Below are 19,482 nucleotides of genomic sequence, written 5' to 3' on the forward strand. Positions count from 1 at the left end.
ATATACAACAAGCGTATGCAGAAGTTCAAAGGCAGAAAAAAAGAGGCAAAAATAAAAAAAAACCCTGTTCTGTTAGCAAGGAGTTTTTGTGTTTTTCAAAAAATTCTTTTCCTATAAGTACTGTGCTGTTTGTACAGTTTATAAAAAGTTATACGTTCTAAATAAAATGACAAAAATTACCTCTAGGACTGAAAATTGCCACAATTTTCAGCTAGACAGGAGATTAACGCTTTGATTTATCTTTTGTCCTTGGATTTTTTTTTTTGACTAGCTTCCCAGTAAAAACAGAGCCTTTCCTCCAAGACAGACCTAGTTGGTATCAACTGAGTGTTAGGTAGTTAGAAGAGGAAAAAGGAGTTCAAAAGGGTCGTGGCTAAAAGACAAAGAAGGGGAAAGCCCACGAAATAGAACAAAGGAAGGTCCGAGGACCAGAGTGAGGACCTCAGGTAAATCAAACAGCACTCCTGGCTAGCCCATTTTACATAGGGAGGCCCAGGGGGAGGAGAAAAAACATATAAAAAGAGGAGCCAAAACTGGGCCAGGGACTTTTCGCTACTTTGTCTTTTAGCCACCACCATTTTGGACTCCTTTTTCCTCTTCTAACTACCTAGCATGAGGAAGCCAAGGTGTTCATCAAAATTCATCAAAGAGTAACCCAAGCCGTTTGACCTCTATCATATAAAATTAACACCACACAGTCCAGTCAATACGGTCCACACAGAGATGAATCATCAGAGTGATAGCTATCTATGCATTGTTTTCCTTGGGAAAGAAATCCGCACAATCCCACCTGGAGCTAAGTCTGACGCACCCTCCTACGTGTTCTTACAACCCCTTGAAATGTGTCCTCCACTGCAGTAGCCTGCATTTTTTTGGGGGGAGCTCTCTTCTGACTCTTCTTTCTGCCATTTATTTTTTGTTCTTGAAACAGTTATGACCCACAATGGCTCATAAAAAGTTCAGTGGTGCTGGACCTACTTCAAAAATAAAAACAAAAAAGCAACAGAGTAAGAGCATCTGGGAAAAAATTAAAAATGCAATTTTAATGAGTCTCTAGGCGCCTTTGAGGAAATGGTGTGGGAATCAGGGAGAAGATGTCAGTGGGCGATTAGGGATTGGTGGCTGTCCTCGAAGGCCATCACAGTCCTCCCTGCAGCCAGGGAAGATGAGCTGACAATCGGGAAGAGAACCTGGAAGCAACCACACAGGGGACTGTGGCCGTTTCAGGGATCCGAACAAGAGCATGGGTGTGAAGCCCGTTGCACGCTGCTCTTGCAATGAAGAGCTGTGCAAAACTGCCTCTGCCGTGGAATCTTGCTGTTATAAGTGAGTTAGTGATCCTGCTTGAAAGCAGGCAACCCCCATCTGCTTTAAAGAGGGTATGTGAGCCACTGTGCGTCTTTGAGAATTATACTAATTTCACGAGCCTCCTATCACCCTGCAGCCTTCCTGGCTTACAGTTACTGCTATCTGGATCTAGAGTTATCAGGTTCATGAGGCATCATGTGGATAGAGGGGCCAGTGGCAATTCAAAGCTCAAGGGGGTGATCACAGTTTTGTGCTTGTGCTGCTGGTTTGAGGAAGGGGCAAGCTAGGATGTCATGAATACAGTAAGTCCATGCTGAATGGCTTGGCTGAATTTATATATATATATATGGTGTCCCTAAAGAAATAGTCACATCTGAAGACAGAGGAAAGAAGAAAGAATTTTAGTATTAGTTGCTCAGTTGTGTCCGACTCTTTGGGACTCCATGGACTGTAGGCTGCCAGGCTCCTCTGTCCATAGAATTCTCCAGGCAAGAATCCTGGAGTGTGTTGCTATTTCCTCCTCCAGGGGATTTTCCCAACTGAGGGATAGAGCCTGGGTCTCCTGCATTGCAGCTAAATTCTTTACCACTGAGCTACCTGGGAAGAGGAGCCTTTTCAGGGCTACTTCCTTGGAGATAGTGTCCTTTGATGTTAGTGATTTGCACAGTTTTCTATTCAAAATTAGAAAAACATCAACAATGTTAAGCAATAGTGAACTCCTTGGAAATGACAAATTTAAAGACTAGGCTAATACTTTTTTCTTGGGTACCGTGTTGGCTTGGAATTTGGAAAGCACGACGTAAACAACATAATTCAAGATGCTGTTCACTGTTTTATCACCACAAATTTCTAAGTGAAATCAATACCCTAAGGCTCACTTGATGCTGGCTCTAGGGACAACACTGGAAACAAAAGACAGTCGGTAAGTTTCATGCTCTGCTTCGAAATGTAGGGAAAATCCAGCTCATTTTTCTGAATCATCTGAATGTTAGATTGTGGACGTCTTTGGGGGAAAGCAGTGTGCTATCCCTTAATGGCAAGGGATGTGTAGAGTGGAAAGAAATGAGATTGAAAAACTAAAGTAAAGGGGGAAATGCAGACAGTGAACACATGAGATGCAAGCACCCAGAGTTTGCAGGGAAAAATCTTATTAAATACAAGGAAAAATGACAAGGAAAACAAATGACAAACAGGAGAGAGAGAGACCGACTGTTTATTAGAGTTAAGAATTAAAGATAGAAAACAGGGACTGCCCTGGTGGCCCAGGGGTTAAGACGCTGCACTTCCACTGAAGTGGACATGGGTTCAATCCCTGGTCAGGGAACTCAGATCTCACATGCCGTGTGGCCAAAAAGTAAATATTTTAAAAATAAATTAATACAAGTAAAGATGGAAAATAAAATAAGAAAATGGATTTAGGGATGGGAAGGAAACGGAGACCATGAAGAATGAAAAAAAAATTTTCTAAAGACAAATGCAGCTGAGAAATGAAGTCATTCGTAGACCTAGGTGACAGCTGACAGCAGAAATTGCTGGCAACCAATTTGTAAGAAATAAAAAAATGCAGCACACAAAAAGGGAGGGTCAAGACTATGTACAGCACAAAACATCTTAAATTCTCTTAATTTACTTTGGCTTTAAGCATCAGGTAGATCTGACACCTTGGAACAAATAGTTTGGGTTCTCTGGATTTCACTATTGCGTTCATATTCTCTTAGGACATCACATATGAAAGATGTTCGAGTTTTCAAAAAACAGTATTTGTGTGCTTTTCTGGCCACAATTCTTTCCTTATCATCCTCTAATCTGACTCTCTTTTTCTTTAACAAGCTATGTTTTCCACTTTCTGTTGCATAAGATAAAGAAAAGAGATAATGTTATGATCTGTCTTAGGATCTTTACAGGAAAGCAGAAAGTCTAACTGTCGCAGTCATGTTTAACTGCGCAACGGATGAATACATTCACACCAAAGGTACATAAAATGCAAAGTGTTAAAGTGACTATTTCAAATATGTTGAATAAATTCTTTTACCGTGACCTGGGGGACAGAGGGACCTGGCCATCTGTATTGCTTTCCAAACCTGTAAGATTTTCAGACCTAAAAACAGCACGATTCCCATCATTGCTTCTAATAGTGTTAACCTTTCCCAGAATCCCAGCTTAACACTTCTCATTCCTATTTCTGTAAATGGAATAATTAGACCAATTAATGAAAGAAACACATGAACATTTCCATAGAAACCTTTTCCAGACTGATATTTTCAGAACAGCGTGTTCCGCAAGGATTTATCCATGTGACTTCCTCTGATGTTAACAGAAATCAGACAATTAAATTCTCCTGTAACTCTTTTATAATTTACCCCCTCTGCTCTTAGGAATATAATAATGCAGACATCCAAAGCGCAATCACTTCCTTAGAGTTGTCAAGTGCAAAAATTTTTGCATTGCTTCTCTGAGTGATTATTGGTTATATATTCTTTCTCAAATTAAAAAAAATAGATTAATGAGGTTTTAAATATTAAAATGTATGGAAATTATATGAAGGGTAATTAGGAAAATAGTTCTCTCTTTTAAAAAATCATCATCAAACTTGGGAAATAAATTTAAGATAAAAAGAGAAGGTCCCAATTTCAATAAATGAGCATCTCTTATTGGTCACACCAGTCAATCACATTCTTTCTTTAGCTCTGATCTCTGATGCTCTGTCTCCTCAGCTTAGCCAATCCTGAGAGGGAAAGAAGTCAAGATGAGGAATATTATCCTAAGAACAAAGACGGAGAAAATGTTTTTAAAGATAAAACCCTTCTCAATTACATTGATACTGACTGCTTAATAAGTAAGGCTAGAAGGACAGGAGTCACTGTCAAGTTCACGCAACTGATCTGGTTAAATAAATTTATAGACTCCATTAAGGTGCATTTTGCCCCATCCCAAATGCGTTTCAGAACAACATTAAAGAGGCAATAATCTTCCTTCTCAGTAGGAGCTGTTAATAGGAACAATATGCTATTGCAACAAGAAATATTACTCCTGAAAGAAAGAAAAAAATAAGACGTTGCTTTTCCTATCAGGAAAGGAGCACAGGCTTTGGTTTATCTTCAGATACACATAGGTCACAGATAATTCTATCTTCCTGCCAGGAATGCCATTCAACCCCATTCCATTGTTGAACATCCAGAAGGCAACTAAAATGATTAAAGGAAAGCCCTGCCACAGCCAAAGGGTGATGTGGGTAGGTTTCCAGGGCCTGGTTATTCCCTGCCATCTGAATACTATCAAAACTAGTCCAATGTATGACTTATGATGGGAGCATTATTATTTTACAGACATTCCCAAATTGCTCAGTATATGGAAATCCAAATAGGGGACTTCCCTGGTGGCTCAGCCAGGAAAGAATCTGCCTACAGTGTGGGAGACCTGGATTCGATCCCTGGGTTGGGAAGATCCCCTGGAAAAAGACATGGAAAGCCACTCTAGTATTATTGACTGGAGAATCCCAGTGGACAGAGGAGCCTAGCGGGCTACAGTCCATGGGGTTGCGAAGAGTCCGACCATGACTGGGTAACTAAGCACAGCACTGGGGGTCCAGTGGTTAAGACTCCATGCTTCCACTGCAGGGGGCGTGGGCTAGATCCCTGGGCAGGGAACTAAGACCCCACAAGCTATGCAGCACAGCCAAAAAGAAACAAACAAATATAAAGAAAATCCAAATTTATGGTATCCCTGACTATGGATCTACGACATAGTCCTTGGGCATTCAAACTTTGAAAACATGTGTATATTTGTTTGTTGAAGTGGATTGGTTGGTTAGGCTTTGACTTGATTTCATAACACTGAATTACTATGATCTTTTGATGATTAAATTGGTGGGGTGGAAAGTGAAAGTCACTCAGTCATGTCTGGAGGGGTGAGCAGTTTTCATTTAATATTTTAAACCTTCACATTTTTCTCTCACTCATGTGCACATGCTCCCTGGCCCTGATAAGACAGACTCCGCATTGGGCAGGAGATTGATCTTTGGTTTCCTCATCTAGCAAAACTGAGTGTTTAACTTCCACTTTCATTTCTGTCAGTGCTATTTAAATCTCATGATGACTGATGAGCTGAGTTTAAGATAAAGTCCACGTGAGGTTTACCTTAAATACTAATGAAAAAAAAAAATGAATCAAGTTTAAAAACTTCTAAAGACCTCCACCATTTCCTCCTGCAAGAAATCCCAACTTTCCTATCACAAGGCAGGGTGGAGTCTCACCAGCCCAGCACATAGATGTGAGCAGAGCAGAAGTAAATTAGGTAAGCCTGCAGAAGCCCCACAAAAGCTGCAGGGGGTTTTGCAATACGATGTAAGCGTGTTAAGATTTTCATTGTTTCCTTTTGAACTACAGTTTTAAAAGTAAAACACTGTCACGGAAAACGCTCTATGAAATAGGTTTTATCCAAAATGCCTCATTTAGCAGATGGTTGGGAGCAGGAGAACATGGGAGAGGAAAAGGATTTAAAAAGTAGAAGTGAGAGGCATCTCCACAATCGTCAGAATCCACCTCAAATGACCCACAGGAGTTAGAATCTAGGCTAATGTAAGATTCCAGCAAGTTTTGTGTTTTTTTCCCCCCTTTCTTCTCTGAAGCCATCCATGTTCTCTTCCTATTATTCTATTTTTTTTAAGTTTTTTTTTTAATTTTTAATTAGAGGATAACTGTTTTACAATATTGTGTTAGTTTATTTTCATGACAATCAAGAATACAGAATCTTCTTCTCTATCAGGAAAGCAGACCACTGGACTGTCCCTTGTAAAGCAGTTAGCTTCATGATTTTTATACCTAGACCTAAAGTCATATTACTGCCACTAAGCAACAGGGCTGAAAGCCTGGTGTGTGAGAGACACGGCAGGAGCTTATAGAAGACCTTACCCAAACTCCAGTGGTCAAAGGGCCTTTCCCTTCCAGACTATGGAATGGAATTTCTGTGGAATGCTTCCAGCTTCTTTTAGGGAAGGAAGCACTTCTTGTTGATTTGGGAAAGGAACCAACATGCTCCATATAGCTATAGACCTTCCTCCATCCTTAGACTTCAGGGGTATGGGGTTGGGGGTGGGGGCAACCTTTGTCTTGAGATTCATTTCAGGACTTTAGGAAGTCTTATAGTTGAGAGTTGTGAAGCTCCACCTCTCAGCAACAGACAGAACGAGCAAATAAAAAAGCAGCAAAATTATAGAAGATCTGAACAACAAAATAAATAGGATTTGATTGAAATGTATAAAACATTCCACCTAACAACAACAGAATACCCATTTTTTTCAAGTGTTTAAAGGAGCATTCACCAAGAGAGACCATATCCTGGGCTATAAAACCAACCTCAACAATTTTATAAAAACTGAAATCAATTATAGTTTTTGGCAATAATGAAATAAGTCTAGAATCAATAACAGAAATACAACAGGGAAATCTCCAAACACTTGCACATTAAACAACACACTTCTAAATAAACCATGGGTCAAAGAGGAAATCTCCAAGAAAAGAAAAAAATACATATAAATGAATGAAAATATGACATATAAAAATATGGGGGACACAGCCAAAGTAGAGTTGACAATGAAACTTAGACCATTAAAATCTTACATTAGAAAAGAGCAAAGGTTTTAAATCAATAATCCAACTTCCTACCTCAAAAAACTATAAAAAGTAGAGCAAAATAGGGCTAAAGGAAGAAAGTAAGAGCAGAAATCAATAAAATTGAAAATAAAAAATAGAGAAAATTAATGAAACAAAGAGGCAGTTCTTTGATAAGATCAACAAAATCGATAAATTTAGCAAGACTGTCTGATTTTTGAGACCCCGTGGACGGTAGCCTGCCTGCCAGGCTCCTCTGTTCATGGAATTTTCCAGGCAAGAATACTGGAGTGGGTTGCCATTTCCTCCTCCAGGGGATCTTCCAGTCTCAGGAACTGAACGCAAGTCTTCTGCATTGCATGTAGACTCTTTCTCAGTGGAGCCACCAGGGAAGCTCTTATGAAAATTAAGAGAATTTAAAAATTATCATTATCAAGGTGGAACAAGACATCACAACATATTCTGCAGCTATTATAAAAATAATAAAGGAGGGACTTCCCCTGTGGTTCAGTGGTTAAGAATCTGCCTTGCAATGCAGAGGATGCGGGTTCAATCCCTGGTTGGAAGCTGAGATCCCACATGCCACAGGACAACTGTGGGCCACATCCACGGAACCGGCACAGACACCTAGAGATGCCCACATGCCACCACAAAGAACCCCCGAGTGGCAACAAAGACCCAGTGCAGCCAAAAAACAAAAAACAAAAGAAAAACAAAGGAATAGGAAAGAACTACTGACAACTTTATAGCCATAGATTCTACAGCTTAGAAGAAATGGGCCAGTTCCTCAGCAACCACAAACTACCACAGCTCAGCAAAGATAAAATGGTAATTGGAAGAGTCTTATAACCATAATGAATTTATAATGAAAAAGTTCCACACATTATTTTCAAATAAAAGAAAGCAAAATATTTCTGATTCCGCAAATTCCCAGGCTCTGACAGTTTCACTGGAGGATTCTAACCAACATTTAAAGATTTAGCACCAGCTTGACACATTTGGACCAGAAAACAGAAGAGCAGGAAACACTTTCTAATTTATTTTATGAAACCAGCAGTACACTCTAATACCAAAATTAGGATGTATTCATTCCCAAATGCCTAGTTAGGAAGGTATATGGGGCTTTATAAGCTCATTTTTGTTGCTTTTAGGACATGCCCAAGATCTTGGAGAACCAAGAATGAAGCTATATATACATATATTTTGCTTTTTAAGTCAACTAAAAAGGGAATTTGGAATTGGAGACATGATCTAAAAGGAACTCTTATTTTTTTCCTTCCCAATGTGTGATTCCTATGCAGATGTCTCAGCTGCTCTCTGCCATTTGTTCCTGACCAGCTCTGCAAAATAACATGGAAGCCCACGTGAGTTGGGAGGCAAGAGTCCAGGTTTTCAAGTTGTTCTGCTGTTAGGCCAACTTGTGTACTTAGAGAATTAGTTATGTGTTATCTGCCTTGGTAACATGCTGGCTTAGTTACCAGCATGTTAATTTCTATAGGATCATCCACACCAGGAAGTAAAGGCAAAACTAGTAAGTATATTTATGCTGTTATGATAAAAATTGGTTAACACGCAGGCTTAGGAGGCTCTCTCTAAGAGAGTCCACCGACACAGCGGCTACCCCAAATAACTCGCCATGTCCCTTTCGGAAGTCACTGTTGGTGCCGCTAAGCTCGGCTAAAAGCTTCCCAGCTGTAGGGTCCCAGAGCCCCTTCTACCATCACGGAGCCATCGCTGAGCTGTGTTCCTTGGGTTTTATTAGCAGAGGTGATTCTCAGGGAGATGACCAGCTGCCCTCCCAAACACTCAGTAAATTCAGGAGAGGTGGAAAACGCTGGGGAATGTTAGGCCTGACGTCAGGGGTCGTGCTCCCTGAACTAGGAGCTTAGGGCCTGCATGTGCACACTATGTTATCAATTCCAAGGATGATGCCGTGCACGTATCATTTTGGCGTTTCTCATCTCCCCACCCCCCACAGACACTGCCACTCACTTCCTTGACACCTGAAGCACCAGCTGCTATTTTGAGCAAGAATCTGACTTAGAATGCCTTCTTCTAATTACGTGTCATTATCTCGCCTTGGGGCGGCAGTTCCCTAGTGACGTGGAGCCATGGGACATGTCAGACCCACTGGGTTGTCATAAATGCTACCAGTTAGGTCTCCCTGAGATGGGGAGAGTGGTTTCTGCATCCCCAAATTCTCCCACAGTGTTTAAAAAAGAAGAAACAAAGGCCAGATGGATTCTCCCTTGTGCTGACATGCATCAGTGAAGGCTGTGGGGAGTCTGAAGTTTGTTCTAAAAATCTTATTCTGTTACCTAGTTAATACATTCATCCAACTTATTCAGCCCCTCACACAGACCCAGAGCCAGTGCAACTGGCTCCAGCCCTGGATCTGCATTCTTGTATGTGAACTATACGCCAACAGAGGACTAACATATCCTTCAGAAAACTCTCAAACAGTGGCACTCAACTAAAATTTTAAAACTTCTTATAATTAGATATTGACATCTTTCTTCTTTTAAGGGCATCAGTAACCAAAAAGGAAACTGCTCTAGTTTCTGGACCAAGAGCTAGATTATAAATTAATTCTTTGATAAACATGAGCAGACAAAAAAAAAAAAGAAAAAAAAAAAGACGGTTCAGAATGCAAACAACACTAGAGACTGTTATCTAAATTGACAGCACAGTTACCACCAGCTTGAAAGAGATAACATTTTCCAACAAGGACAGAAAATATGGCCAAACACCTATCTTAAAATAACTAATAATTAGAAATCCTTTAGTGCTCTCATTACAGCGAAAGTGTCAATTCAGAGGTCGAAATATATTCTTTCAGAAACTGACACAGTGTTGAAAACAAGGCAAAGTCTGGTTGCCTGCTATACACGTCCTATCTTCTCCCACAGACGTTAAGTAGGTCTTGAGATGAACTAAAGAACAGACAGCCACTCCCAACACAGTTAATAAATGATCCCTCCCAACTGACAAAATGCCAGCCCCACCAGCATGAGTATTCTTCAGGTGGGGATTTGCACTCATCCTTGGAAAAGATGGTGCTTTTGGTTACAATGTACAAAAGCTGTGTTTTTCCTGTATATTTCCCACCCCCACGCCTCACACATTACAGAGGCACATACACAGATCCAGTGTGGAAGTCGGAAGACAGATGGGAACACATGCTCTAATGTACCGCCCTACTCACAGAAGGCAGGGGCCCCCGGCCAGGGGGTCTTCAGCAGGACCATCGGCGGCTCCCCCCTACTGTGTGGGCAGTGGGAGGGACACCCGTGCGCCCCACCGCAGGTCCCTCGCGCCTGCCGGCTTCCTGCTGCCGTTGGGGTGGCGGCGTCCCGTCAGGAGTGTGACACAGTAGGGAAAGAGACCGGTTCACTGTGAGACCTGCTACTCACTCTCGGACAGTGCCTCGGCCCCCCTTCCCACTGCACAGCGGCTGCCGCAGGCGGTGAATGGCCCTCCAGACTGTGAGCCCAGGTCCGAGTCCCATGGGGACACAGGCTGAGGTGTCAGTGACCTTCTTCTCAAGACACTGCCTTTTTTTATGGTGCTACAGAAACATCCTAACATGGTCCCCTAGCCTTAGGAACAGGGGAAGACGGGTGGGGGAGAGTATGAACTAGGAAGATGGGGAGGTGGTTGGCTCTCAGCTTTCAGAGGAAACTAAGAGGGTCCCCAAGTCAGTTATATAGACCGTGTTTCGCATGCGTGCTGGGGAGGCCGGGTAACGTGAGTTTCACCTCGTGGGACCTGTCACTTATCCACACAGAGTTAATCAAATGCTCCGTTATCTTTCCCGGGGAAGGGAAATGAGCTGATTTGAACTGTGAAGCTTGGATGCTCATCCAAAGAGGACAGCTGAGAGATGTATGTGCAAAATAACTCATCTGGAGGAGGAAATGGGCAACAGATTCCAAGTACCTGCTGGCTGCGCCGTCGGCGGTATCTGCTGGCCCCTCTGAGCACTGAACTGAACCGAGGCCATGGGCCGGTACTGCTGCGTGGTTGAGGTAGGGTACTGACCAGACGGATAATAATACACAGGCATCTGGGGAAGGAAGGGGACAATGGCAGGACATGAGGGCTGCAAACGGAGTAATGTTTTTACACATAAAATACACTGTCATCTTATGACATAATGTGAATACAGTAAATTGTAAAGGTGGCCACCCTGCCTACATGCATATGCATGGAGTGAGTGAAAGTAGCTCAGTTGTGTCCAACTCTGTGAGCCTATGGACTGTAGCTTGCCAGACTCCTCTATCCATGGAATTCTCCAGGCCAGAATACTGGACTGGGTAGCTGTTCCCTTCTCCAGGGGATCGTCCCAATCCAGGGATCAAACTCAGATCTCCTGCATGGCAGGAGGCTTCTTTACCATCTAAACCACCAGAGAAGCCCAAGAATGCTGGAGTGGGTAGGCAATCCCTTCTTCAGGGGATCTTCCCAACTCAGAAATCTAACCGGGGTCTCCTGCATTGCAGGTGGATTCTTTACCGGCTGAGCCGCCAGGGAAGCCCATGTATGTGTCACCAATGCCATGAGACAGGAATGATGATTTCTGAGGCTTGTATGCCTGATCCTTAAGAAGACTTGCAGCTTTCACTCTTTCAGGAGAGAACCTAGCCACTAGGAGAAGAAGTCCAGACTGCCCAGCTGGAGAAAGAGGCCATGTGGAGGCCAGAGGCTGCCCAGCCAAGATCCCAGTGCTCTGACTCAAGAGTGAGGCCCCATGCAACCTTCCAGTTCCAGTAAAGCTGCCTGGGACAGCACCTTGTGGTGAAGGGGTGGGCCATCCCCACGGAGTTCCGCCACAAATTGCTGACCTGGCTGTGAGCTAGACAATGCCTGTTGTCTTAAAGCACTGAATTTTGTATTTTTTTAAATGCAAGAAGAGTGAATGAAACAGTCAACAATGACAAAACATTTTTAGGGTAGTTTTAAATGTGATCGGGCTTCCCTGGTGGCTCAGCTGGTAAAGAATCTGCCTGCAGTGAGAGACCTGGGTTCGATCCCTGGGTTGGGAAGATCCCTTGGAGAAGGGAATGGCAACCCACTCCAGTATTTTTGCCTGGAGAATTCCATGGTCGAAGGAACCTGGTGGGCTACAGTCCATGGGGTCGCAAAGAGTCGGACATGACAGTGATTTTCACTTCACGTAAACGCGATCATCTAACTTGAATCGTTTTTCTAATGGAAACACAAGTAAGTCATTAAATCTAATCTCCAGCCTAAAAGGATCAGAGGATGAAATCATGAAATAAGGGCAGGCCCAGCAGAGCACTTATTAGAGTGGCACATAGCCAGTATCTCCCCTCCAAAAAAAAAAAAAAAAAAAAAGAATATTCAATCTAAAAAGGAATATAGGTTAAAAAAGAATATTCAGTCTAGAAAGGGATATAGGTCAAAATTATTGTTTATGTCACCTTCTGTCACTTTCTCCTGACTGGGAATGACTGAAAATATTCTAATTACTTCCAGTAAGATTCAAATCAAATGTCTACTGACCTGGAAAGATTTCTTGCCTGTCTCAGGTCATTTATATGAAGGCTCTTTTCTTATTAATCAATTACCTTTTATTTCTAGGCCTCTGACTTTTCTTCTATCAACTTCTTTAAAATGTAAGCAGAGGCATGCCAGTTCACAGCTTACAAGGTTTATCTGTTTGGAATAAAGTGAGGAGCCACCTGCTTGAGCATGGAGAGTTTTATGGCTTGCCCTCTTTGCCTTGTCCATGCATATTTGCTTCACTCTTCTGGTGGGTTGGGTATTCATGGCAAGTCAGACAAAACTGACCTTTATAGTTATTAAACAGGTTCATTTTTCTGCATAAATTGAGCATATTTTCATATATGCCCACAGACCATACCGCATGTTCTTTTCATTATTATACATCATCGAGTCATTGAGTTTTAAAATGTTTAATAACTTGAAAATCACTGTGGGATATATCCTATACCTTTACCTGTGGTTCTTTTACAAAGAAGTTCAGAGATGTTCAGACTGGTCATGAACATGTGTTTTCTGGTTTTTCCCCCCTTCCCTCTCTCTATTTTTAAATCTATTAAAGAGAGAATGAGAGCATTTCCATTGCAGATACACCAGTGCTCTGGGTTGTCTTTGCTCTAATATTTGCTCTAGTATCTTTGCTCACTAAAACTGGAATTCCTTCAATCAAGCAAGTACATCTTTTTTTAAAAAAAGGCTTCAACTGAATATTCTGTCAAGTCTTCTCTTTCCCAATAATTAAATATTCTTAAAATCATTAATATATTAGTGAGGCCTGTTCTCCTGTAACTTAAAATGATTTTCCACATCTCCTTAAACCCGACCCTGATAGCTCAGTTGGTAAAGAATCTGCCTGCAATGCAGGAGACCCCGGTTTGATTCCTAGGTCAGGAAGATCCACTGGAGAAGGGATAGGCTACCCACTCCAGTATTCTTGGGTGGCTCCAGTATTCTGGAGACTACGGGTGAATACTCCAGTATTCCCTGTTGGCTCAGCTGGGAATCTACCTGCAAGGTGAGAGACCGGGGTTTGATCCCTGGGTTGGGAAGATCCCCTGGAGAAGGGGAAGGCTACCCACTCCATTATTCTGGCCTGGAGAATTCCATGGACTATAAAGTCCATGGGGTCACAGAGTCAGACACGACTGAGCCACTTTCACTTTAAACCCCACCAGTGACACCACTACATTGCAGAGAAGGCAGCTAGAGGTGACTATAATTATCACTCAAGATAAAATGAATGACTGGGTGAAAATCACTTCATGGCGGAGGATTCTGCATGGCTGCAAAAGCAAATAATTTATTCAAGATGTTAAGGCAATGCCACACATGATACAAAGGTAACACTGTACTTGAAACAGCTCCTCCAATGAGATATTTCATAATTAGCATGGAATTTGCTTGGGCTATGCATGCCTTGAAAATGGACCAGAAAACGCCTCAGTGCATTTTACATCTTGACAGTAATCACTTGCAATATTCAGCAAGGGATGCCCAGGAGAGCCCCAGAGATGTTTGGTGGTAAAGAGTAACACATAATCAGTCTTTGAGAAGACAGTAAAAATCAGTGATCTGTGGTGTCTTACATGCTCAAGTCAATTAAATATGATTAATGGCTACCTGTGGGTGGGTGTGGGAGGCCGTAGCCCCCAGGGGAGAGGAGAGTACAGTGGAGGGGGCTTAGCTTCCTCCTTTATATTCTGAGAGGAGCCCCCGATTAGCTCCAGAAAGATGCTTATGAATGGATAAGAAAGGAAACATGTCTCCAGAGCAGCAGCAGGAGAGATGCAAGGCCCCCAGGGGCTGACTTCCCTACTTCCTTCCCCAGGGCTTTCCTGCCCGGAGCCATCACCATAGTGAGCCTCATCCTGCAGGAGGTGATGCTCTGCCATGGCCTCTGCACCAGCGGCCTAGACAGTGGGCCATTCCCTCTGGTCCTGGGGACACAGGTCCGCTTCACCCAACTTCCTTTCTGAGCCCCATAAGCACAGCTGGTGGACAGGACAGACCAGGACCTGTAGGCTGGGAGTATCAGTATGCCCCAGAAGCCCGAGGTGGGAAGAGTTGGCGATATTCTACATGGAAACCGAGCTCAAGGTGTTCTGGCTCTACCAGCTCTGGGTCCCACTCACCTGTGTGGGTGGAGGCTGATGCACGAATCCCTGTGGCGAGGCAGGGGGTTGGAGGACTTGCTGGGAGCCAGAGAAGCTCCCTGTGGGAAGCTGCTGACCCGTGGAAGCAATGACGTAGCTTGGCTGCTGGGTGGGCTGAGGCAGGAGGGACGGCGGGTAGACGGGACCGGCAGGGGGCTCAGGAGTCTCCCCGGAGGACTGCCGGCTCAGGGTCATCTGGCCGAACTGCGTGGCCACATCCTCTCTCTGCAAGCCATCGAGAGAAACCAGGACATCAGCAAGGCTGGCTGAGGAATGGCAGGGGCACACAGAAGCAGACGCAGGACACAGGCTTGTCCTTACCAGAGACAGAGGGGGCACGATTTGGGAAAAAATAAATGAAAGGAACTCTCTGTCCAAAACAAGAGAACGTAACAAGGGAAAATAGATTTTAAACTCAGAGATGGTCAATAGGTTGACCTGTATTTCTTTCTTTCAATGGAAACAAATGATTATTTTTTCACTGTGGGCTCAAGATCCTCAGAATAACAGTAGAATGAAAAGGACTTGGTGGTCTATCCTAGAGGGTCATCTGGTCTACCAACAATAGCCCACAGGCTCTGCCTACTGGAGAGAAACAAGAGGGACTTGTACTGCCCTTGGCTGCTGCAAAAATGGAACCAGGGCTAGAGTCATCAGCAGGCTGGGTGGAATTCCACTTGTAAAGGAGTATTTATTCACTGCCTGGCCTAAAGTTAAGAGAGAATGCTCACTCTCATTGTCCAAAAGGACCTAGTACATTGAGGGGAAATGAGAGGGCTCTGGAGGACTGGGATACTAGGGGAACATCTCTATCAGGAGCAGCAGGTGATGTCAGTTACCATCTAGATACTGACTTTAAGTTATTTGCGAACCCTCACACCAAACTCATGTGTCTCTCTCCCCCTGACTTCTAACTCAGAGGACATCCAATTCCTGCTTAGCTTGTACATGCCTTTTTATATTTTTTTGGCCGTGCATCATGGCACATGGGATCTTAGTTCCTCGACCAGGGATGGAAACCCTGACCCCTGCAGGGGAAGCACAGAGGTCTTAAATGCTAGACTACCAGGAAAAGTCCCAAGCTGGTAAACTCTTAAAAAGGGTATCAGACTGCAGGAGCATTAAACATAGGACAGATGACAGAAAGGAAAGCATTCTTTCTGGAGAGGAGTGGCAATGTTCTGGAATGAGACATTCACACACTACGTTCCCGCTGACAGTCAGCTCAGGGCCCCCCACCCAGCATCAGTCCACCCAGCAATAGTAAAACCAGAGAACACGCTCTCCCAGGAGAAACATCATCCCCACAAGATACAGTACCAGGGGGAACTGCGGCGTTGGCGACACAGGCAGGAGATGCTGGGGAGGAAAAGACACAGCTGGGTATTGCACGGACTGGGAGGAAGCCTGCAGCCCCTGGACAGATTGGAGGAAAGAGAAAGCTGATCAGGTTAACAGGTGAGTGCTGGGGGTTGCAATCCCACTTGCCTCTGAAGCACACCACCATCCCGCACAGGCAGTCTTGGTTCAGTGCATCTGGAGAGGGGGCCAGCCACTGATGGGAAGACAGAGCCAGGCAGGCTGGCACCAGCCAGCCTTGGGGAAGGCTTGCTGCCCAGATAAGAAATCATGTGCGTGAAATGTCTGAAAAACTGTAAAGCACTACAGAATTTAAAGAATTTCATTTAGTTTTTTTAAGAAATACTGTGAGACTTTTCATGTTGCTGTTGGTGGTCAGATTCCCTGGCTCTAAAAATATAGTCCAAAGGCTAAGAGTTGCCAGGGTGAAAAATTTTCCTAAGAAGCAAGAAAAAAACAAAAGAAAACTGAGGTTCACCTTGGCAACTTCCCTGGACACCTCAGGTTTCTGTGGCCATTTCCACGTGTTGCCCTAAAACAGGAGGGGAGCCCTACGTCTGTCCAAGGCGCAGGTGAACAGCCAGGCCACCTTGGAATGAGCTGGTTTCTGTTCTTCCCGTTGGTAAGACATTTCATATTGTGTCTTTGCAAACACGCGCACTGCTCTGCATTGGGAATGATGACAACGGGCTGAATGGGGTTGAGTTCCATCCCCAAGTCAGGCTCCTTGATCATACAAGCAGCGTTTGTCATTCCTGTTCCAAGCACCACGCCTCAGCATGCAAGTCACTGGATGGGGTGGGTGCTCAGATCTATCTACACTTAAGGATCCAGGTGAAGTCCCATTAGCCTATCAGCCAGGGCTATCAGTGGCCAGCTTTTATGATGGAGTTGAGTGGACAGGGGTGGTATCCATGGGAAATAGCCCCCTTCCTGACACATCACATGTCTGAGGCTGGCATGACCTCCATCTCTGTGCGCCTCCCCTCCAGGTCTTCCCACCAGCTCTTACCTGAGTGACCAGGGGGCTGGCCATTTGTGGCTGGGCTGGCTGGACCTGCTGTTGGGGCTGCGGGGAGGGCTGCTGCTGGGGCTGTGGCTGGGCCTGCCCCACCATTGCACTACGCAGGGGCTGCTGGCTGGCTGGGGGGTTGTAGATGGCGGGGGTCCCATCAGGATTCACGAAGGGCTGGCCTGCAATGGGACCATACCTTGGTCAAGGAAAACTTCTCAAGCCCTCTTTGGACACAAAGAACCCCTCTGAGAGATGTTCAAAATGGAACCTGAAGACAAGGGCCAGTGGAACCCCGGGATACCAGAACCTTCACCAGGGCGAAGACTTGACAGTTTAAGACTCATCTGGTTGAGCAAAATAACGGTATAATAAGCCCAGAACAATTTAAGATACTGCAAATAAAGCCACCACCTTCAGGGTGATTCGCCAAAGCTAGGAGTACTTGTGCGTAGCAGCACCCGGAGAAGGAGGCCCATGGAGCCCTGGGTGTGCTATCCTGTACCTCGCAGCCACCAGCGAGGTAACTTACACTGAGATTAGGGCTGTTTTGCATTGACAGCTCCACGGCATTCAGTGACTCATTATTTACCAGTACGTTTGCTTTGCTTCCACTGGGCTGCTCACCAACTCAGAATCATTATCTGTTCCACAAATATATGTACAACCGGAATATACAACACGCATTCATTCACTTCTCTAAGTAGACAGCGGCCGGGGAGGGGACTGAGATTTTGAAGGCGGTGCATAATAAATCCATCACAGAACCATCTGGTCACGGGGAAGCAAATACACATTGTCTTGTCCTGTGAAATACTGGCGTGGTTCACTGTTATTGCTCCTGCCATTTGAGGAGTGTTTTATAGTTTACAAAATAGTATCACTGGGACCTCATTGGGCCTCCGAGGAAGAAAGGTGTCATTGTGTTGTGTTTCTGAAGAGGAAAGACAGGGCCACTAGGAAGGTTACAGGAATGAGGGGCTGAAAGGAGAAGGGTAAGGAGAAGCAAATGAAAGAGAGGGGATAAGAGGAAAAGGGAGGTGAGGGAGAGAAGAAATGGGTTTCCAATATGGCAGGTGCAGCAACAAGCATCTCACACCCAGGGTCTTCTCTTCCAAGAATCCCACAGATGTGCAATCTCATTCCACTCTATTATTTTTTATTCATTTGGCCATGCCACGTGGCTTGTGGGATCTTAGTTCCCTGACCAGGGATCGAACCTGTGCCCCCTGCAGTGGGAGTTCTAACAACTTAACCTCCAGGGAAGTCCCTCATTGCACTTTTAGAGACAAGATAATCAGGGTTCGGAGGGCCCAAGCAACTTATTCAGAAATAAATGAAGCAGTAAGTGAGACAAGCAATGACTCTGGTCCATTCACCTCCCATCACACCAAACAACTTTGGTGAATTACCCAAGTTTGCATGATGAATACATGGGACAATGAATGAGGTTCCATGAAAAAAAAAAATCCAACCATAACTGAAAACTGTTCATTAACACGTGAGAAGTTAGGAGAGGTGTGGGTCATGTTTCAAGGTGGAATCACCCTCAGGATTGGTAGAAAAAGAAGACCCAGAATATGGGTGAAGAGATGGGCAAGGTGCCTACAGGTAAAGAGCAACGGACTTAATTTCAACTCATTTAGGAGCTGACATGGGACTTCCCTGGCCGCCCAATGGTTAGGACTCTGTGCTTCCACTGCAGAGCACACAGGTTCAGGACTGATCCCAGGTCGGGCAACTAAGATTCCAAATACTGCATGGTGTAGCCAAAGAAAACAAAAAAAACCACCTTCCTTTAAATACTGATGAAACTATGTGCAGGGCAGGGAACAGAGATGCAGATGTGGAGAGCAGACTTACGGACACAGCAGGGAAAGGACAGGGTGGGATGAACTGACAGAGTAGCACTGAAACATGTGCATTACCATGTGTAGAACAGATGGCTGGTGGGAAGCTGCCATATGACACAGGGAGCTCAAGCCCGTGCTCTGTGATGACCTGGAGGGTAGCATGGGGGTGGTGGGAGGGAGGCTGAAGGAGTATATGTATATTTATGGCTGATTCACACTGTTATAAGGCAGAAACCTACACAACATTGTAAAGCAACCATCCTCCAATTAAAAATAAATTTTTAAAAGTGAACAAATAAACACGGATGGCTCTGGAAAAAAACACCTTCCTTTAAAAAGATTAGGAACTGACATGAAAGCTTTAGCATTTCCCAAATTTTCAGCACTGCCCTCAATGTGTGTGTGTGTGTGTATCCAACAAGTAACTTTATATGCTGCATATTCATGAACATACCTGCCAGAATCACAGAAGTTCTAACAACAGTTTCATAATTAATCACAACATGCTGTGATAGAAAAGCAAATGTGCTAGAATTGTAGTCACAGAACAATGACTAAATTTAGAGGGTTTTTAAAAAATGTTCTCCATAAGCACTTGTTTCTCTATCATTGTTATTTAATTTTAGCTATGTTTTATTGTCTTATTGTTCTTTTTTCCAAAA

The 19,482-nt window shown here is 44.0% G+C and overlaps 1 protein-coding gene across 22 annotated transcripts in view; it reads right to left on the reverse strand.

Annotated features, from left to right (window-relative positions):
* The window catches only part of ARPP21 (cAMP regulated phosphoprotein 21), a 164,240-nt gene that overhangs the window by 42,972 nt on the left and 101,786 nt on the right, over window positions 1–19,482 (reverse strand). For all 22 annotated transcript variants that reach the window (XM_027523893.1, XM_027523909.1, XM_027523899.1 and 19 more), the window contains 4 exons: window positions 16,968–17,149; window positions 15,917–16,012; window positions 14,576–14,821; window positions 10,857–10,983 (listed from right to left, as the gene is read on the reverse strand). In XM_027523893.1, the coding sequence (XP_027379694.1) occupies window positions 10,857–10,983; window positions 14,576–14,821; window positions 15,917–16,012; window positions 16,968–17,149 (651 nt within the window). The remainder of the gene's footprint in view (window positions 1–10,856; window positions 10,984–14,575; window positions 14,822–15,916; window positions 16,013–16,967; window positions 17,150–19,482) is intronic.

The sequence above is a fragment of the Bos indicus x Bos taurus genome, chromosome 22, assembly GCF_003369695.1.
Source record: "Bos indicus x Bos taurus breed Angus x Brahman F1 hybrid chromosome 22, Bos_hybrid_MaternalHap_v2.0, whole genome shotgun sequence".
In the NCBI taxonomy this organism is placed as follows: Eukaryota; Metazoa; Chordata; class Mammalia; order Artiodactyla; family Bovidae; genus Bos; species Bos indicus x Bos taurus.